We start from the raw sequence: 18,509 nt of genomic DNA on the forward strand, positions 1-18,509 counted from the left end.
CTTGGAGTTTGATTTTTCTTTTGACTCTCAAATTTGGATTTTGCAGGTACTCGACCAATTCTTTCCTCCAATCTTGCTGGCTCGATGAGCTGACACTTAGACTCTCTAGATGACATATCAATTCATTCTCTGTATGAATTCGGGATTCCAGACATTCCTTACTTACTTTATACCCTGATGCCACCTGAGCCAATTCATTTGCAATTGTATTCGCGTGTCGAGAAACATGTTGTAATTCAACCTCATCGAATGCGTTTAGTAATTGAGCAGCTCGAGTCTTGAATTCGATTAGTTTTTCATTCAATCACTTATATTCCTGAGTTAATTGTTTAATGACAAGTTGTGAATCTCCTCGAATTACCACATTCCTAGCACCTAACTCTTTAAGGATCTCGAGTCCAGTAATGAGCGCTTGATATTCGGTTTCATTATTCGAGTATCCTTTGTTCGTTTTTAATGACAATTTAGTTGGAATTCCTTTAGGGGAAATGATTAACAAACCTATCCCAGTGCCTAATCCATGTTTCGAGCCATCAAAAAATAATTCCCAAGGTTTGGTGGTTAAGTAATTGATTTCTTCAGTTATTTTCGAATGATCCGCGAGAAAATCCGCAATTACTTGTCCCTTTATGGATTTTAAAGGCTCGAAAGTTAATGAATATTCAGTTAACGCAAGTGCCCATTTTCCAATTCGGGAATGTAAGACAGGTTTACACAACATATACTTAATAACATTACTTCGACAAAATACTACAACATCACAGGGTCTAAGATAATACTTCAACTTTGTACAAGCAACATAAAGACTTAAACATAATTTCTCTAAAGGAGTATATTTATTCTCAGCTCCTACTAACATTCGACTTAAGTAATAAATGACTCTTTCGATGCCATTATCATCATCCCGCGCCAGCATGCCCGCAATGGTCAAATCGTTAGCTGAAATATACAATTTCAATTGTTTTCCTTTAGAGGGTGGTGTAATCACTAGAGGATGAGCCAAATAAGCTTTGATTTCATCGAACGCTTTCTGGTGCTCTTCTTCCCATCGAAATTCCTCCTCCTTTTTGAGACGCAATAGAGGAGAAAACACTTTAGTTTTGCCAGATAAATTCGATATGAATATTCTAAGAAAGTTTACCTTACCTAAGAGAGATTTAAGTTCTTTCTTGTTTGATGGAGGTCTAGTTTCCATGATAGCTTTAGTCTTATTTCTATCCACTTCGATTCCTTTCTGGTGTATGACAAATCCCAGAAACTCTCCTGCTGTAACACCAAAAGCACATTTTAGTGGATTCATTTTTAGACCATGTTTCCTCATTCTCTCGAAAGATAATTTTAAATGGCATAAGTGTTCCTCTTTTCGTTTTGACCCAACAATTATATCGTCAATAACACCTGGACATCGAAAAGCAGTTTTCGATACATCATTAGCTGCAATTTAAATTTGGTTATATCCAGAATAACCATCGAGTAAACTCAGAATTTCGTTACCTACATCAGCATCTATCATAGTCTTAGCAATAGGCATAGGATACTCATCCTTGGGGGTAGCTATGTTGAGATCTCGAAAATCAATGCATATCCTGAGTTTTCCATTCTTTTTGATAACGGGCACAATGTTCGATATCCATTCAGCATATATCGAGGTCCTGATAAACCTGGCTTTCAATAACCTCTCAATTTCTTCTTTTATCTTTTCAATTACCTCAGGAGTAAACCTTTGAGGACTTTGCTTAACTGGTTTCTTTCCCAGAATCATAGGTAATCTATGCTCTACCAATCCTCGATCCAATCCCGGCATTTCATCATAATCCCATGCAAAGCAGTCTTTATATTCATGCAACAATCGAATTAATTCCTCCCTCAGCTTTCCTTGCAAGAGTTTGCTAATATAAGTAACCTTCTTATTTTCGACAGTACTCAGATTGATTTCTTCGAGTGGGTCTCGAGATTCTAACTTGTGTTCTTCATTGGTCGCCCTTTCGAATCCCAATGGTGAGTCGTCGAAAATACAATCTAACTTTAGTTCTGACTCTTGCTTTTTGTCTTCTTTCGAAGTCTCGACCTCTTGGTCCATTCTATCATCTTCTGTTTTTTATTTTTGTTTTTCTTTCTCGACCTCTTGGTCCATTCGCTCTTTCTCTATTTTTTTTCTTTTTCTTCGGCCAAAGTGGTCGTATTACTTTCACCATCTCTAGATTTGTTTGACATCTCTTCCTTGTCTTGACATTCCACGGCCATGTTGGCCATTCGATCGGCCATGTAGGCGATCATTCGAGCTAAAAAGCTCGAGTAAGGATCTTGATCCTTCATTCTTCCTCTTGAGCTGATTCTTTCTCGGCTCGAATAACAAACCCTCGTTTCACGTCCCAGCAAAACATTTTCCTGACACCTTCTTCTTCATCCATGATACCAACATTATGAGCATCGAAAGGTCTTTTTTCGCAAATGCAGTCATTTGTTGATCTGCGAAATACATGCCTACCTCATATTCTTTCTGATCAGCATCAAGCACTTCCAATCCTGCATCATTATTCCAAAAGAAAATCTTCTGGTGAACAGTCGAAAGGACAGCTCCTACTCCATGAATCCATTCACGCGCCAATAAGACATTGAAATTTGCCTTCGATGGAGTTACTATGAACATAGTAGTTCTTTTCACACTTCCGATCTGAACATCGAGCAAAATCATGCCCTCAGGTTGTGATGACTTTCCTGCATAATCTGAGATAAGTATATTATGGGGCTTTAAATCAAGCGTGGTCTTTCCAAACCTTTTCAGCTTAGTCCTCGAAAGTATGTTTATGGCTGCTCATCCATCAACCAGAACCTTGTTTACCTCATGCCCTTCGATCATCAAGGTTAGCAGCAAAGGCTTAAGATGACCCTTCATCTCTTTAGTGGGAGAATCAAACACAGCTGAGTTAAACTTGGGAATAACCCTCGAAATTTGGTTGACCAACACAATCTTAAACTCATAGTTAGGATCATCGAAAAAAATCCTCTCGATGGATATCGTCCTGCTCATTAATAGATTCCATGGCCCCAGCATACTCAGAAGGCAGAATTGACACTATCCCAAAAATATCCTCCAGAGAGTCATCGAAGCCACTCTCGAAATAGTCAGTTATCAGATCTTCATCATCCTCCATGAACTTCCGAGATGACTCACCCTTTTGTGGTACTGGGATCAAAAAGCGGTTCCATCTGAAACCTTCAAAGGTAGTTTTCCTCATTCTTTGTTGCCTCCTCCACTAGGTCTTAGTCAAGTTGTTGAAGGGTTGTCGAAAACCACGCCCATAACTTCCAGTCATGCTCGAGAATTCGCCAGGAGCTCCAGAAACATTCAAGAATTTTTTAGGAATTCCTTGGAATGTAGGCCCAACATAGTTCATAACTTGTTTTCCTCAACCCATTCCAACCATTTGTCTGGGTGGGTCATTCCATTTCCCAACAGGGACGTTAGCATTTGGCATAAAGGTATTGCCAAACTTTGATGAGTTGTGCATCTCCATCTTACCCATAGGGACATTATACTGAGGCATGTGTACCTGCCTCATTGTTAATCTAGTGTTCGACCCAGTGTTAGGTTTAACCATTTTGTTGACTCTAAAACCAAAATAAGCTCCCCTCTCTTTATATATATATATATATATATATATATATATATATATATATATATATATATATATATATATATATATATTTGTGTGTGTGTGTCTATGTGTGTATATATATAATATACTAAATTAAATAACATGCTAATATTGCAATAATTAATGATTAAAAATATTTTATTTTATTTAAAATAATTATTCTATATACTTTTAATTATATGTTATATATTATTTCACTACTACAAAATTGTAAAATAGCGACCGAAATTAGCGACTAAAATTTATCAGTTGCTATTTAGCGACTGATTTCGCGACCAATTATAAATAATCAAAATAGCGACTGATTTAGAGACCAAACTAAGTCGTTGCTAGAAAATCGGTCGCTATTTCGGTCGCTAAATAAGAAATTTTGAATTTTTTAGTGACAGAATTAAATTCGGTCGCTACATTAGAAATTTTAATTTTTTTAGCGACTAAATTTAATTCGGTTGCTAAATATTAGTTAAAATTAGCGACGAAATTGAATTTGGTCGCTAAATAGTAGTTAAATTTAGCGACAAAATTGAATTCGGTGTTAAATACTAGTTAAATTTAGTGACCGAATTCAATTCCGTCGCCAAATCAGAAATTTTGATTTTTTAGCGACAGAATTAAATTCGGTCGCTAAATATTAGTTAAAATTAGCGACGGAAATGAATTCGATCGCTAAATATCAGTTAAATTTAGCGACCAAATTATCAAAAATTTTGATTTTTTAGCGCGGAATTAAATTCGGTCGCTAAATCAGAAATTTCAATTTTTTTAGCGACAGAATTAAATTCGATCGCTAAATATTAGTTACAATTGGCGATGTAATTCTATTCGATCACTAAATATTAGTTAAAATTAGCAAGGGAATTCTATTCGGTCGCTAAATATTAGTTAAAATTAGCGACGAAATTATATTCGGTCACTAAATAAAACTTAAAAAAATTATAAATTGTTTAAAAGTGATGATAATATTGTTATTGAGTATCAAATCCCATTTTCTTTTTTTGTAAGAGCAAGACATTAATTTATAATAAAAAATTATTTATATGCACTCCTACATAATTAATACCAACAGTTATTTATGTGAAAAAATATTTAGAAATTTTTTTTTTATAATTGGACTTTTAGAGAGTTTTTTAATTAGAGTATATGAATTTTTTAAAATTTCTTATTTATTTTGATCCATATTTATAATATATATTTCTAACTTATGATAACTTTATTTTTAAATAAATTTTTATATTTAAATTTTATTGATAGAAGAGATGTGATATCTTAAGGGAAAAAAGAATTATAACATCTTCTCTTTTTCTAATAGGAAGAGTACAAATGTATTTTCTTAACTATTAGTATTTTTTTATTGTTGTGTGATAAAATTGATTATTTTAAATTATTTAACTAGAATCTTATTAATAATTTACATAATGATTTTAATATTTTTGTATAACTAATATTTTATTTTAAACTTGATATGAAAATATTATGATATAATTATATAAGATTTTAAATTAGTATTTTATTAATGGTTGATAATTAGAAAATAAAACAAGTATAAATACATTTTTTGAATTTTATATCTTAGATTTAAGATGAATAAATATATTAAGTTAATTAATAATTTATTTAAAATGTTAAAATTTAATTTATAAAAATATTTTAAAAGAGAAGGGTTATAATAACATCGGTGTAACTTTTACTAAGTATTATATCGCTCAACAACTTTATATTAAATGTAAATTTTATAAATTTAACCGTTAGATTGAAAGTTTTTTACTCTTAGATCATATATACAAAATCTTATATGAATTCAAGATGATTTGATACTTCATTCTTGTAAATAAAATTGACGTAATATATACATTTCAAATAAAATATGAGCACTTTGATTACTTTTAAGTTATTGTTCAATTTTAACAAAAATTGATATAAACATATAAAGTGATATGAACTTTCAATCTAACGGTTGGATTTAAAAAATTCACATTTAATATAAAGTTATTGAGCGGTGTAACACTTAGTGAAAGTTATACCAGTGTTATTATAACCCTTTTCATTTTAAAATATATAAATTATTACTTAAACTTTTAAATTTATAATAAATAATTTAAATTGTATCATAAAATTAATTTTAAATAGAAATAAGTAGATTGTTAATTATAAAAGTAAGTATATATATAAATAAAGATTAATTAAATATAATATAATAATTATTATTAGTAATATAATTATTATATTTTTATAACGGTCCGGATACACCAAAATAATAAGGATCCAAAGATAATATAAGTATGAGGTTAGATAGTTGAGGATGACTTAAATGAATTAATTTGTACTACTTATACTAACAACATGCATTTGCTTTTCGGTAGCTTATCTCATAAGAACTTCACAGTTAAGCGTGCTTGACTTGGAGTAATATAGGGATGGGTGACCTTCTGGGAAGTTTCCAAAAATTGTGTAATTAAGGACAAAACATGCTAAAAAGTTAAGTATTGTGAAATAAAATCCTTAAGAGACCAAATATGAGTGGTTCGTAGCGATCAAATTTGCGACGTCTATAAAATTTAATAAAATAATAAATAAATATTTAGCGACCGATTTATTCGGTCACTAATTTGGTCTCATACACTTCAGCAACCAAAATCATTGCAACCATTTTGTGACCGAATTAGCGACCAAAAATTTTTTCGTCGCTAAATAGCTTAACAACCAGGGTTTTAGCGACCGATTAAATTCGGTCGCTAAGGTAAATAACGACCGATTAAATTCGGTCGCTAAGGTAAATAGCGACCGATTTTAGCAATTTAGCGACCGATTTTGGTGGTCGCTAAATTGCATATTTTTTGTAGTGTTAATTATTTTAATTACATATTAGTTAATTTTTAATTTTCGTTTATGTTAAAATAATGTTTAGTTGGTAGAAGTCACATCTTGTAAACGCATATTAATCCTTAGTTGTAAGCTTAAAGATACTACATAAATTATGTTTATAAAAAAATGCTTAATATTTATTTGGATTAAATGTAACACCCCGAATTTTTCTACTAATACTACGAGTAAAATATTATTTATTTTGTATTTATGAAGATTATTTCCTTATAATTATTTTGATTAATTAAATGGGTTTGATTGAATTTTTAAAGGTTTTTAATAATAATCATTTATGAAAATTATTTTTTACAATATTATTAATTATGATATTTTGTTATAATTATTATTTGAAGAAAATCGAGTTTTAAATTGTATTGATATTTTATTTTAATTTGATATATATATATATATATATATATATATATATGTTATTTATTTATTAATTAATTAGTAATTATGAATTTTCATAGTCCCGGAACGGGCCGTTCCAGTTTGGGAACGGGCCGTTCCGGATGAATTTTTAAAGAACAAGTATTGACCCCAGAACGGCCCGTTCTGGTTTTGGAACGAGCCGTTCTGGAAGAGGCTTTTGTACATGTTCTATGTGCCCAGAATAGGCCGTTCCAAATTCGGAACGGGCCGTTCTGGCCAAATCCTGATGCCTATAAATGCGTTCCGGGACTCCAGAAAAATGCATTTTTTCACTTTTAACCTTTTTCTTCTACACTTTATGGAGACCAAGGGGATCCCGGAGGAGGAGATCCTACTTCAGTTTCAACCCCTGTTTATCGAGGTAAGGGGGGAGTGAGAAACCTCGCTCTGGGTGTGGGATTGTATGCTAGGTAGTGGGATTGGCCCCCAATCCTGTGTTTGTTGTATTTTTTGTACGCTCATGTATGAGGGGTTTCTCCCAATTGTATCTGTTTTGCTTATTATTTTTCTTATATGCAATTAATTGTATGATTTGAGATCTCTATGGGTTCCTATGGGAAATCCTATGAGAAATAGGCAAAATATGAATATTTTCTGTTTTGATTTCTGATTGTTCTTTTATATTCCTTGTTTGATGAGATGTAAAAATATGTGTTTAATTTTGAAAATAATCAAGTTTTGATATGAATTAGAGTGCTCTGTAGGTTCTTGAGAGAACCCTATGAGAAATAGACATATTTTCAATAATTTCTGTTTTACCTTCTGATTATTCTGTTGTACTCCTTACTGTATAAGATGTATAAATGTGTATTTAATTATGCAAATAGATGAGTTTTAATACGAAATAAAGTGCTCTGTGAAGATTGTGAATGAAATGTGATAATGATATGTGATGATGAAATGTGATGATGCGATATGACCATGAGACATGATAATGTGATATGAGAATGCATAGAGTCTTGATTGACATGCATCATTTGTATAAATGTTTTAAGGGGTACGATATGGAATACACCGCCAGAGAAGGCCCCCTAGTGTAAAAGCTTTGGGGATTAGTCCTTGGGGATAGCTCGGTTTGGAAGTCCCAGTCTCGCCCATTGTGTGCATGGGATGTATCTTGCGCGACTTAGCTATCCCGACAAGACTCTGGTAGTATATCCTTCTAGTGAGAGTGCGCAGAAGGTGTGACCCAGCATGTACTCCTAGACTACTCTTCGTGTATTGCTAGCGGCAATATGCCATGTGATGTTTTACTGGCGCCACATGCATGATAAAATGAAGTTCGTGTCCATGCATGTGCATTCTTATTATTAAATGATGATAAATTACTATTTGTATGACTTGGATGATTGGTTAAACTATTGTTGTTGATTGATCTATGAGGAAACTGTATTGTTTGTGTTTGGCTATCCGGTGTGCGTTCTTACACCGTGAGCCAGAGTGAGATGTTTCTCACTCCCTTCTTTTGTGTTGTTTCCCTTGTTTGATATACAGGAGACCATCAACAACATGAGGTTGAGGATGTGGATGATGGAGCTTAGGCTTGTTTGTCGTTTTAATTTTAAATATTTTTTTTATCCAGTAAGATATTTCTTTTTATTATTATATATATGTTGGGGTAGAGGGTGTCACATTAAACATTGATCGATATCTTGTAAGATAAATAATATTTATGATATTTATATTTTTTTAACTGTGAGATTTTAGATGTAATGATAGTTATATTTATATCTATTTAGTTAGATTTATATTTATTTTTTATAGATAAAGAAAATATAATAATTTTAATACTATTGAATATATAAATTATAAATTTATCATTCAAACTTTGATTATAAATTTTACACAGAAAACATTTTATAAAATTTTATTAAAAGTAGTTAAATCAAACATGTTTTCTAAATTTCTAAATTTAAAAATTAAAACTACTTTTCAAAAATAAAAATTATTTTTTGAAGCCAAACATACCTAAGCCTAACTAATCTACATAATACCTTACAAGCTATATTGCGCGAACACGGTATGGGACTGTCGTATCTGCGAGTCTGACACTCTTTAAGAACGGACACACCATAGACACACTTCGAACACTTCGACAGAGCATGTTCACACAAATTAGATACGTCTCCATCATGGGCACCTACAAAATTAATGTGTCTCCATCGCAGATACCTACAAAATTCACGTGTCTCTGTTGTAGACACCTGCAAATGAACACGTTTCCATTTTGATGTACTATTCGATATGTGGATTTGGGATCTTTTTTTAAAAAAGAATAAATCTCAATAAAAAAATAAAAACAAAAAAGGGATGATTTGAGATTTTTTTAGAAAAAGAAGAATAATAAATCTCAATAAAAGCATAAATAAAAGAGGCAGAATTTGGCTTTTTTTTTTTATAAAAGAAAGAAAAAAAATCTCAATGAAAATAGAAATAAAGAAGGTATTTGAGATTTTTTAAAAAAAATTAAAAAATGATAAAAATAGAAATAATGAAGAGAATTATTTTATCTCTCCTTACTTAACTTTCACATAAGAAAATAAATTTTTCTAATAAAAATAAAAATAATAAAGAAAGGATTCAAGATTTAAAAAGAAAATTATTAATGTGATGTCTCTTAATAAATTTTTTTAGACTTAGTAGGTTATTGTTATGTTAATATATATAAATATATAATATTTTTGTCTTATTATTTATATTATATATTATATATACGTCGTGTCTATATATTTTATATTTTTTTATTTTGTCACATCCCGTGTTTGTGTGTGTCTCTGTATCATCCAAATCCGTGTTGCTTTCTCCATCATTAAGGGTGTGTTTGGATATCCACTTCAAAATATGAAAAATGTGTATTTTCATTTTCCAATGCATGAAATTCAAAAATAATATGATTATTATTGTGAAGTAAAAGTGAGTTGAGTTGAATTCAACTTTTATCCGGATACTAACTCGATTCTTGCTTTTAGAACCAGAGAAGTGATCTTAAAGAACAAGCATGTTTAACCGTACTAGCTTGCTTATGCTCATTTAAATTTTTGTCAACATCTGTTTTTTTTTTTTTTTTTTTTTTTTTTTTAAATCATGTTACGGACATTTTATGATTTATTTGTTTTGTTAGGGACATTTGTTTTAAGAAATAATATTATATTTTTGGTCATGTGCATATTAAAAACTTTGTTGAGAGAAATAAAATTTAATTTAGTGGTCTTCCTATGTCTAAAACAAATTAATCTACAACCATCGGTTGAGCGATAAATATCCTTAATGCAAATAAAATAAAATAAATAAAATAACTCAACTCAAACACTTCTGTTGGAATCCAATATAAAAATACGATCTAACTCATTAATATATTTTAAATTTTAATTTATTATTATATATAATAAAATGCCCCATCATATTCCTAGGAACGAAAGAAAATTACAGGAAACAAATGCATCATAGAGGCTTTTAGTGATTTTTTTTGACATTTTAGACTCAGCCGCTTCAATATATATATATATATATATATATATATATATATATATATATATATATATATATATATATATATATATATATATATATATATATATTCACCGTTGATAAACCAACGCAAATATTGTGGATCTGGATCATATCACAAAAGGCTTTTATTGTCTTTTACTCTAATATATTTATTTTTAAAATAAGTTTCAAATTTTAAAAATTTATCAATAATTAAAATAGTTCATATTAGTCTATAAATTATTTATTATAAATCTAAAATATAATTGATTGCAAATATTTATTTATTAAAAATTTAATTACTATGTTTTCAAAATATTTATTTATAATAAAATATAGTTATATGAAATAAAATTTTACGTTGTACATTGCACATGCTTCAGAAAAATAATTTTTATATACATGATCATTGAAAAGTATTAACACATATAATATTGGATTATTGAGAAATCAACATGTAAAAAAGTAATTAAATGAAATAATTTTTATCAAAAAATTACTTTGAAAGTAATTAACAAGTTGTTGCTTTAAATAAAACTAGTCTCGATTGATAAAAAAAATTGAATTAGACTTAATTTATTGAAGAGAGATTTTGAGCTCAAATTTTATGTATAAAAATGTGATTAGAAAAAAAATCTCACTAAAGATGATCAATAAAATTTTCTAATAAAGATTAATTATCAATAAAGTCAGTATTCATAATATGATTTAAAAAATTGCTTTCAAAAGTAATAGCTTGATTTTTTTCGCTATACATCTATCTATTAATATATTTTTAAAGAACTTATTTGGATAAACTTCTCTAAAAGTATTTTAGAAGAGTAAAATAAGAAGAAAAAATGAAATAATTTTTTTCATGTACTAAACTTGACTTATACATATAAGCTATTTTATAGAAACTTTTTATAATTAACTTATCTAATTTTTTTTAATTCATGTGTAAGTTAGTTTTAGTTTATGTAAAAGTTCATTTTAAGTTTTTATTTTTATTTTTCTCTCCCCAAAATACTTTTGAAAAAACTATTATTTTTCACACTATGAATCTTTTATTTGGAATTCTCTCTAATTTATTGATAATATATCCTGTATTAGTGGAATGGTACTACGCGTTGATGAATTCAAAGTCAACTCTTCATGTTTGTGCTTAACAAATAGTTTAGTTGTCCTATAGACGATTTTTTTCTTCCAAATACTAATATAGTGTAACATAACACTGTAATAATAATATAATAGTGGGATTCAGTCAAAATAGAGGAAGTTTCTTCGAAACTGCATCATTAATCAACGCGTAGTATCATTCCACTAATACAGGATATATTATCAATAAATTAGAGAGAATTCCAAATAAAAGATTCATAGTGAGAAAAATAATAGTTTTTTCAAAAGTATTTTGGGGAGAGAAAAATAAAAATAAAAACTTAAAATAAATTTTTACATAAACTAAAACTAACTTACACATGAACTCAAAGTCAGCTCTTCATGTTTGTGCTTAACAAGTAGTTTAGTGTAAACACCAATTTTATTCCACTAATTTTTTCTATTAATTTATTTCTCAAAAATTTTAAATTAATAATTTGCAAGCTAGATTTAAACTAAAAAATACACAATAACCATAAATAATAAATAAAAACAATGAAATCAGAAAAGGACAAATAGAGAAGCCAAATCTTCCTCTGTATCAACAAATGTGTTTTGTAGCCAGTGTAACTTTTTTCCTTATCCTGTAAGGTTTCTATGTTAGTGTAAAAGTCTGGTTTTGGTGCCATGCTTAAAACAATTCTCGGAACTTCAAACTCGGCAAGCTGGTATTTTTTGGTAGCATGCTTCGGCCTGTATGTGTTTCTTCTATAAAGGAGAGAACAAAAGACGGAGAACGGGGGGACAGAGAACAAAAGATGGAAAACAAAGGACGGAGAACGAAGGAAAGTGAGCTCAAGAAAGAAGCAGGTAGAACGAGAAAGTGGAAATAGAAGCAACAGGCAATCAAATTTGGGTATCAATATTCTCTCTAATCTTGTTCTGTATAGGGTCATTTTTTTATATTGAAAATAATACATATTTGACCTTATCGTGAATCAATCCCTTCCCCCTTTAAACCAACTTAAACCATCATTCAAGGGTTTTCTACCCAGCAAGCAAAAATCTAACCACAATAGAAAAGATGAAAACAAAATAAAAGGAGCGAGCGAAATATACCAGGGAACGCAACTGGATTGTGGTTCCCGTGAGCGCCGCCGTGCGCCGTCGGAGACGATTTTCGGGGCGGCTACTACTCTCCTTTAATCTCTCCCCCACGCATCGAGGTCGCACGTCGCTACGACGAGTCACTACACAAAAGCGCCACCGCGAATGCCGCCGTGTGCCGTTATCGGAAGCGATTTCCAGTGATGTTGACGTTACTAACTGCCAGCCTTCTCCTTCCCTTTTGCACGGCTGATCGCCCTAAGCACGACGACACTGTAGCGGTGAGCCACCGCGTCATTGATATCCATAAAGAGAGGCTGCATGCGGAACCCTAGCGGAGCTCCTCTTTCCTCTTTGTTGCGCTTTGGTTGCGGGTTGGTCATATGGCTAAATGTCATTCTCTTTCCTTTTTTGTTTTTTCTTCCTTCCACTCTCTCACTCACGTCGCATCAGGCTGCGTATGTGGGCTCGTCACGTCTCTTTTGTTTTTTAGCCCATCTTTTTTCCTTTCTACGTCCCCTCTTCTTTTTTTTTTCTTTTTTCAAAGTATGCATTATATTAATGTTTTATGATAATTGCCCTTTTTTACAATAGAAAGTAATATAGTTAATTGTGGTAGATTAAGTCAATGATTTATAAATGTCCATTAGGTTCTCTGATATTTTTTATTCGTTTAGGCAATAATAATAATAATAATTTATTTTTTTAATTAATAATATCTATCTTCTCTAAAAAAGAGATTATTTTTATGTGGTATCCCCTTAATCTTAGATGATGATATCTATTTCTTGTTTTAACAAAATTAGTCTAATTGATTTTATTTGATTAAGTTATTTTTTATAAATATTCTAGGTATTTATAACAATAATAATAATAATTACGGTAATATTCCCTTATTAATATTAGTATAAATTATATCTATAAAAAAGAGATTATTTGAATGTGACATTCCTTTAATCCTAGAACTTAAGGATGTAAGTTGTGACAACTTATTATTATTATTATTATTTTATACTTAAAAAAAACAATTAATTCAAAATATGATTAAATATCAAGATATAGTATTATAATATTCAATATCAATATTTGAAGTTATTGATGGAATAACACTAAGGCCAAGAAGTCCAAGAGGTGATGTATTGAAGGAAGTAAAAGGAATGAGTTAGTGTTGAAAAATCATAGGAGGAGTAAGGCCACTTTTGGACCTTAGCTCCTAAGTTCTTATTAGCATAGCATTTATTTTATTCCTATTTTGCCCTTATCTTTGATTCCAAAATTACCCTTGTACTTTGGGGTATTTTAGTCATAGAATTTATTTTACTTGTATTTCCAATTTTACCCTTGTATTTTGGGGTGTTTAGGACTTAGAATTTATTTTCCCTTGTATTTCCCATTTTACCCTTGTATTATGGGGTGCTCTAGATGATTAAGGTTTTTAATTTTGGGTTAGGGTGTTAATTAGAGGGTGACACATTTTTGGTGCTTATTGGGTCTATTTTTGGTGTTAGAAAGGCTTAGGCCCAAGTGGAGGGCAAAGGTTGCATGGTCTTATCATGCACCTAGATATAGCCAATCTAAACCCAAAGATTCCATCCTTGGCCACCAAGTTGCATCTAGGGTTCATTTGCATTTCATTTGGAATGCATTTGCCTACTCCAAATGCAACCCTAGATGCCTCCCCTCCTATAAATACTCAACACCCCACACCTTGTAAATATTTTGGATATTGAATATAAAGAGAGCCTTTTGTGCCTTTATATCTTTCCTTAGTCACCCTTGGCTAATTCGGCCAACTCCCTCCCATCTCCACCTTGAGAGAAACAACCCTAGAAGTGACCTTCATCATCATGAAGTGAGTCAACCCTAGAGTACCCTTCTCAAGCATTTCCTCAAACACCTTCTACCCAACCTCCATTTTCATCCATTCCATCATCATCCACCCTAAAACCTTGTGCCACCTTTGAAGAACTTGATCCTTGGAGTGAGGCATCATCTTCCTTGTCCATCATCTCATGTCCATGCAAGTGAGGATGCCATCAGTTATTATATCAAAAATTTTATTGGAGGAATGGTTAATTAGATGTGACATCTTTTTAACCTTTGAATTTAAAGTACAAGTTACGACAACTTATCTTTAAATTTTTTCTCCAAAAACAAAAATATCCAACCAAAATATCTTTTAAGATAATAATATCCATAGCAATAATTATAATCAAAATTTTATTGAATTGACTTTGGGGTACACTTTAGTCAATTTTATATTTTTAGGGTGAATGAGCTGAGACAGTTCAAGAATCCTATATTTAACAAAAATAAAATTTAATTAAAAAATATCTAACACATAAATATTTTCTACAAAAGAACTACGTAACTCTGATTTTTCATTACACATGAAGATACGTAGGAGCAAGAAATAAATCTTGTCGAGCCAAAAAAATAGAAAAAAATATATTATTTTCCTTTTTATACAACAATAATAATTTTGACTTTTTTTAATGCATTAGTTAAATTAGTTAAATAAAATATATTTCATCATTTTTGTGAGATAAATATTTTATAAATTATAAATAATTTGTTTAATTAATTAAAGGTAATCGTCTTAGGACGAATGTTGTCAGGTGCTAATACCTTCCTCACACGTAATCGACTCCCGAACTCAAAAATCTGGTTTTCGTAGACTATTTTCTAATTTATGATTTTTCCAATGTTTTTCCGTAAAAAATAACATTGGTGGCGACTCCTTCTTTTTTAATTTATTTTTCGCTATCCCGTTGCGATTTCGGTTGTGATAGATGGCGACTCTACTAGGGACATTTTTTTGAGAGTCAAGCCTATAATAATTAGTTAAGCTAATTAATAATAAGTTTTATAAAATTTTTATCTCACTTTTAATTTTACTTTTATTTTTTTATTTCCCTTATTTGTTGTTTGTCTTATTTGCATGAATTCTAAATACGTGTTGTGTAGTTTGAACTATAAGATAAAAGAATTTTACTTTTTATAAAATGATTATCTTATTTTTTATTCTTACTTTTTTTTTTATTATTATTTATGTCCCTTGTTTGTTGTTTGTTTATTTGCATGAATTCTATAAATATATCGTGTAATTTGAACTTTAGGATAGAAGAATTTTATTTTTCATATCATATGTGTTGTGTTTTGTAGATTGGGTAGTGTAGGGTTGCTCCCTTCACACACTTCACTTACACAATTTCACACACATTTATGAGTGCGGTCTTATTCCCGGACTTGAGTGCAACTTATGATAAGTAAGAGGTTGAGTAGTAGTAACCTTCTTGATGAACATCTTATTTGGTTATTATGAAGGCCTCACCTAGAGTTTGATCCTTTCAAGGGTATTATCATCTCTAATAGTTTATCTGTTATTGTGACTAATATCCTAAGAAGGGTTATTGACTCTAGGAACCTGTTTTAGAACCATAGTCCCACCTTTTTGAGAGGCACACATATTAGTGGTCTATAGAATTTTCAACTTAGGAATGCCCTTGTTAAGTGTCACAAGAGCAATATTCTACCTCTATATTCGAATGACACAAAACAAAAAAAAAAGATTTATTTTATTCCATTCCGTAATGAGTATCATGCATTCATTTCATGAAAATTGAAAAATAAACTTTTACATCATATCATGCATTTCGAAAAGAATCATATAAAAATGAAACAAATAAATTCATCAATAGCATGTTGCATTCATTTCCAGGTTGTTAGAGAGTCATAAAAAACTTAAGTCGCTACGAACATCTTTCATAAAGTCATAGAATCAAGTTTAAGGAAGACCTTGAAGTTAAAGGTCAGACAAACGGATTTGAGTAGTTTGAAGACTCTCAGTAACATGTTAAAAGGTGGTCAGCGCGAACTTTTGTTGCTCGGTATGCCAGAATCCTTAACCTATTGGAGGTAGACATACAAGAGGGAGCTCTCACTGCCTTAGCCCAATTCTACGATGCTCCTTTGAGGTCCTTTCTTTTTCAAGATTTTCAACTGGCACCATTGCTTGAGGAATTTGAACAAATACTAGGTATTGGCTTAGGAAATAAAAAGCCTTATATGTACATGGGACATTATCCTTCATTAACCAAAGTTGCCACCTCCTTGGGGATTGATGCCAGAGAATTAGCAAGCAAGAAAGAGACAAAAGGGGGGATTGAAGGTTTCTCGCGAACTAACCTTGAGCGATATGCGTTAAGCTTAGCAGAAAGTGAGAGATGGGGTGTTTTCATGGATGTGCTCGCCCTCATTATTTATGGAATTGTCTTATTCCCGAACGTTGAAAACTTTATTGACTTTGCTGCAATTGATGTCTTCTTGGCCTTTAAACATGAGAAAATGAGTCCTGTACCATCCATTCTTGCGGATACATACCATTCCCTTACCGTGCGCCATGAAAGAAGGGGTGGGGTAATTTTGTGTTGTATACCAATACTATACTTGTGTTCACATCCTACATGTTCAAGAGAGGAAGTCAGATTGAGATTAAAAATAAGAGCGAATGGGCTTACAGCATAGCAAATCTTAGTGAAAAGACCATTTCTTGGTACTCGCGAGAGCAAAACATTGATGAAGTGATTTGTCAATGTGGAGATTTCCCGAACGTACCACTCATGGGTACTAAGGGATGTGTAAACTACAATCCCACTCTTGCGTTAAGGCAACTCAGTTATTCGATTAGGAGCCCACCGGTTGAGGATTCAATCACTCCTTTCATGGTTTATGATATGACTAAGAAGTTGGATTTTCTTAACAAGATTAGACAATCTTGGGATAAGGTGATCAAGAAAGGGAAAGAATTGGGAAAAAGAAATTGTAATGTGGAGTTGAGTTATCAACAGTGGCTCAATGAGAGGGTCCAACATGTTAAATTGCCATTTTGAGGTCCCATTCCAGTTATTGAAGAAACCCCAATTCAAGAGCCTATGAGTCAAAAGGAGATCGAAAAACTTAAAAAAGAGTTGGCCAAATCTGAGAAAGAAAAAGAAGATATGAAGAGGGAGTTAATACAGGCTTGCCAAGAGTATCAAGCAGCGCAAAGAGAAATTTCCCAAGCAAGACAACGTGTTGAACTAGACAATAAGCGAGCAAGAATTGAAGAAGAAGGTAAGTTGAATACTCGCAGTTGTTTAGAGGCCGCTTCCACAGAGTTAAAGATGCGAAGAGGTGAACGTGACCAAGTTAGGGTTGATGGTGAACGATGGAGAGAGGCGTGGGAAACATCTAAAAAAGCTGAGAGATTGGCACAAAAACAACTTGAGGATTTGAAACAACAACTCAAAAGGGTAGTGGTTGAGTACGAAAGTAGATCAGTTCAAGGCAAAAAAAGACTAAATTTCAATTTGAATATGGACTATCAAGCCACATTAGGGGAGAAAAATCATCAGGTTATGGGCCTACAGGAAAAAGTAAGGCAATTGAGGGACGTCATCGGAATACATGAAGAAAATCAAAGAATTTGGGCATATAATCTTGTGGATCGAGTTCAGCAAGTTAAAAACATGCTCCATGACACCTCTCACCTACTACAACGAGCTGAGGGAATGTGACGAGAGGTTGTCGAAGCCTCTATCAAACACAAATGTAAAATGAGTTTAAACTTGTAGCACAGTAGTGCCCCAAAGTCGTCTCTCGAGGATCAAAGGAAATTCTTTTTATTATATTAGCAGTTTTTGGAAAAAAGGGGGGGGGGGGGTTTGGAGTTTGATATAATTTTTAGAACAAGAAGTTGAATAATAAACTTAGATGATAAAAACTTCAACTTGTGGATTTTCGTTCTTTGGATTTATCCTTGGTTCAAAATCTCAATCTCAAATAATAATTAAATTCTTGCATTTAAGTTCAATTAGTTAAGCACCAACAAAACTTAAATAG

The 18,509-nt window shown here is 31.4% G+C and overlaps 2 protein-coding genes across 2 annotated transcripts; one reads left to right on the forward strand and one right to left on the reverse strand.

Annotated features, from left to right (window-relative positions):
- Window positions 1–304: 304 nt before the first annotated feature.
- Window positions 305–2,080, reverse strand: LOC145956186 (uncharacterized). Its single transcript, XM_083071751.1, has 3 exons — window positions 1,495–2,080; window positions 881–1,266; window positions 305–784 (listed from the first exon to the last, which is right to left on the reverse strand). The coding sequence occupies exons 1-3, from the start codon at window positions 2,078–2,080 to the stop codon at window positions 305–307; spliced, it is 1,452 nt and encodes a 483-aa protein (XP_082927877.1).
- Window positions 2,081–16,700: 14,620 nt separating this feature from the next.
- On the forward strand, window positions 16,701–17,518 carry LOC109810113 (uncharacterized). The gene is made up of 2 exons (XM_083071752.1): window positions 16,701–17,045; window positions 17,102–17,518. The coding sequence occupies exons 1-2, from the start codon at window positions 16,701–16,703 to the stop codon at window positions 17,516–17,518; spliced, it is 762 nt and encodes a 253-aa protein (XP_082927878.1).
- The last annotated feature ends 991 nt before the right edge of the window (window positions 17,519–18,509 follow it).

Source organism: Cajanus cajan, chromosome 3 (assembly GCF_000230855.2).
Source record: "Cajanus cajan strain Asha chromosome 3, NIPB_CcT2T_4, whole genome shotgun sequence".
Taxonomy (NCBI): domain Eukaryota; kingdom Viridiplantae; phylum Streptophyta; class Magnoliopsida; order Fabales; family Fabaceae; genus Cajanus; species Cajanus cajan.

Coding starts and splice junctions, on each gene's coding strand:
- LOC109810113 (XM_083071752.1), top strand. CDS start 16,701: ATGGGACATTATCCTTCATTAACCAAAGTTGCCACCTCCTTGGGGATT. Junction 17,046..17,101: donor GCCATGAAAGAAGGGGTGGG/GTAATTTTGTGT, acceptor TACATGTTCAAG/AGAGGAAGTCAGATTGAGAT.
- LOC145956186 (XM_083071751.1), bottom strand. CDS start 2,080: ATGGACCAAGAGGTCGAGACTTCGAAAGAAGACAAAAAGCAAGAGTCA. Junction 1,267..1,494: donor TATGATAGATGCTGATGTAG/GTAACGAAATTC, acceptor TTGGTGTTACAG/CAGGAGAGTTTCTGGGATTT. Junction 785..880: donor ATGATAATGGCATCGAAAGA/GTCATTTATTAC, acceptor GCTTGTACAAAG/TTGAAGTATTATCTTAGACC.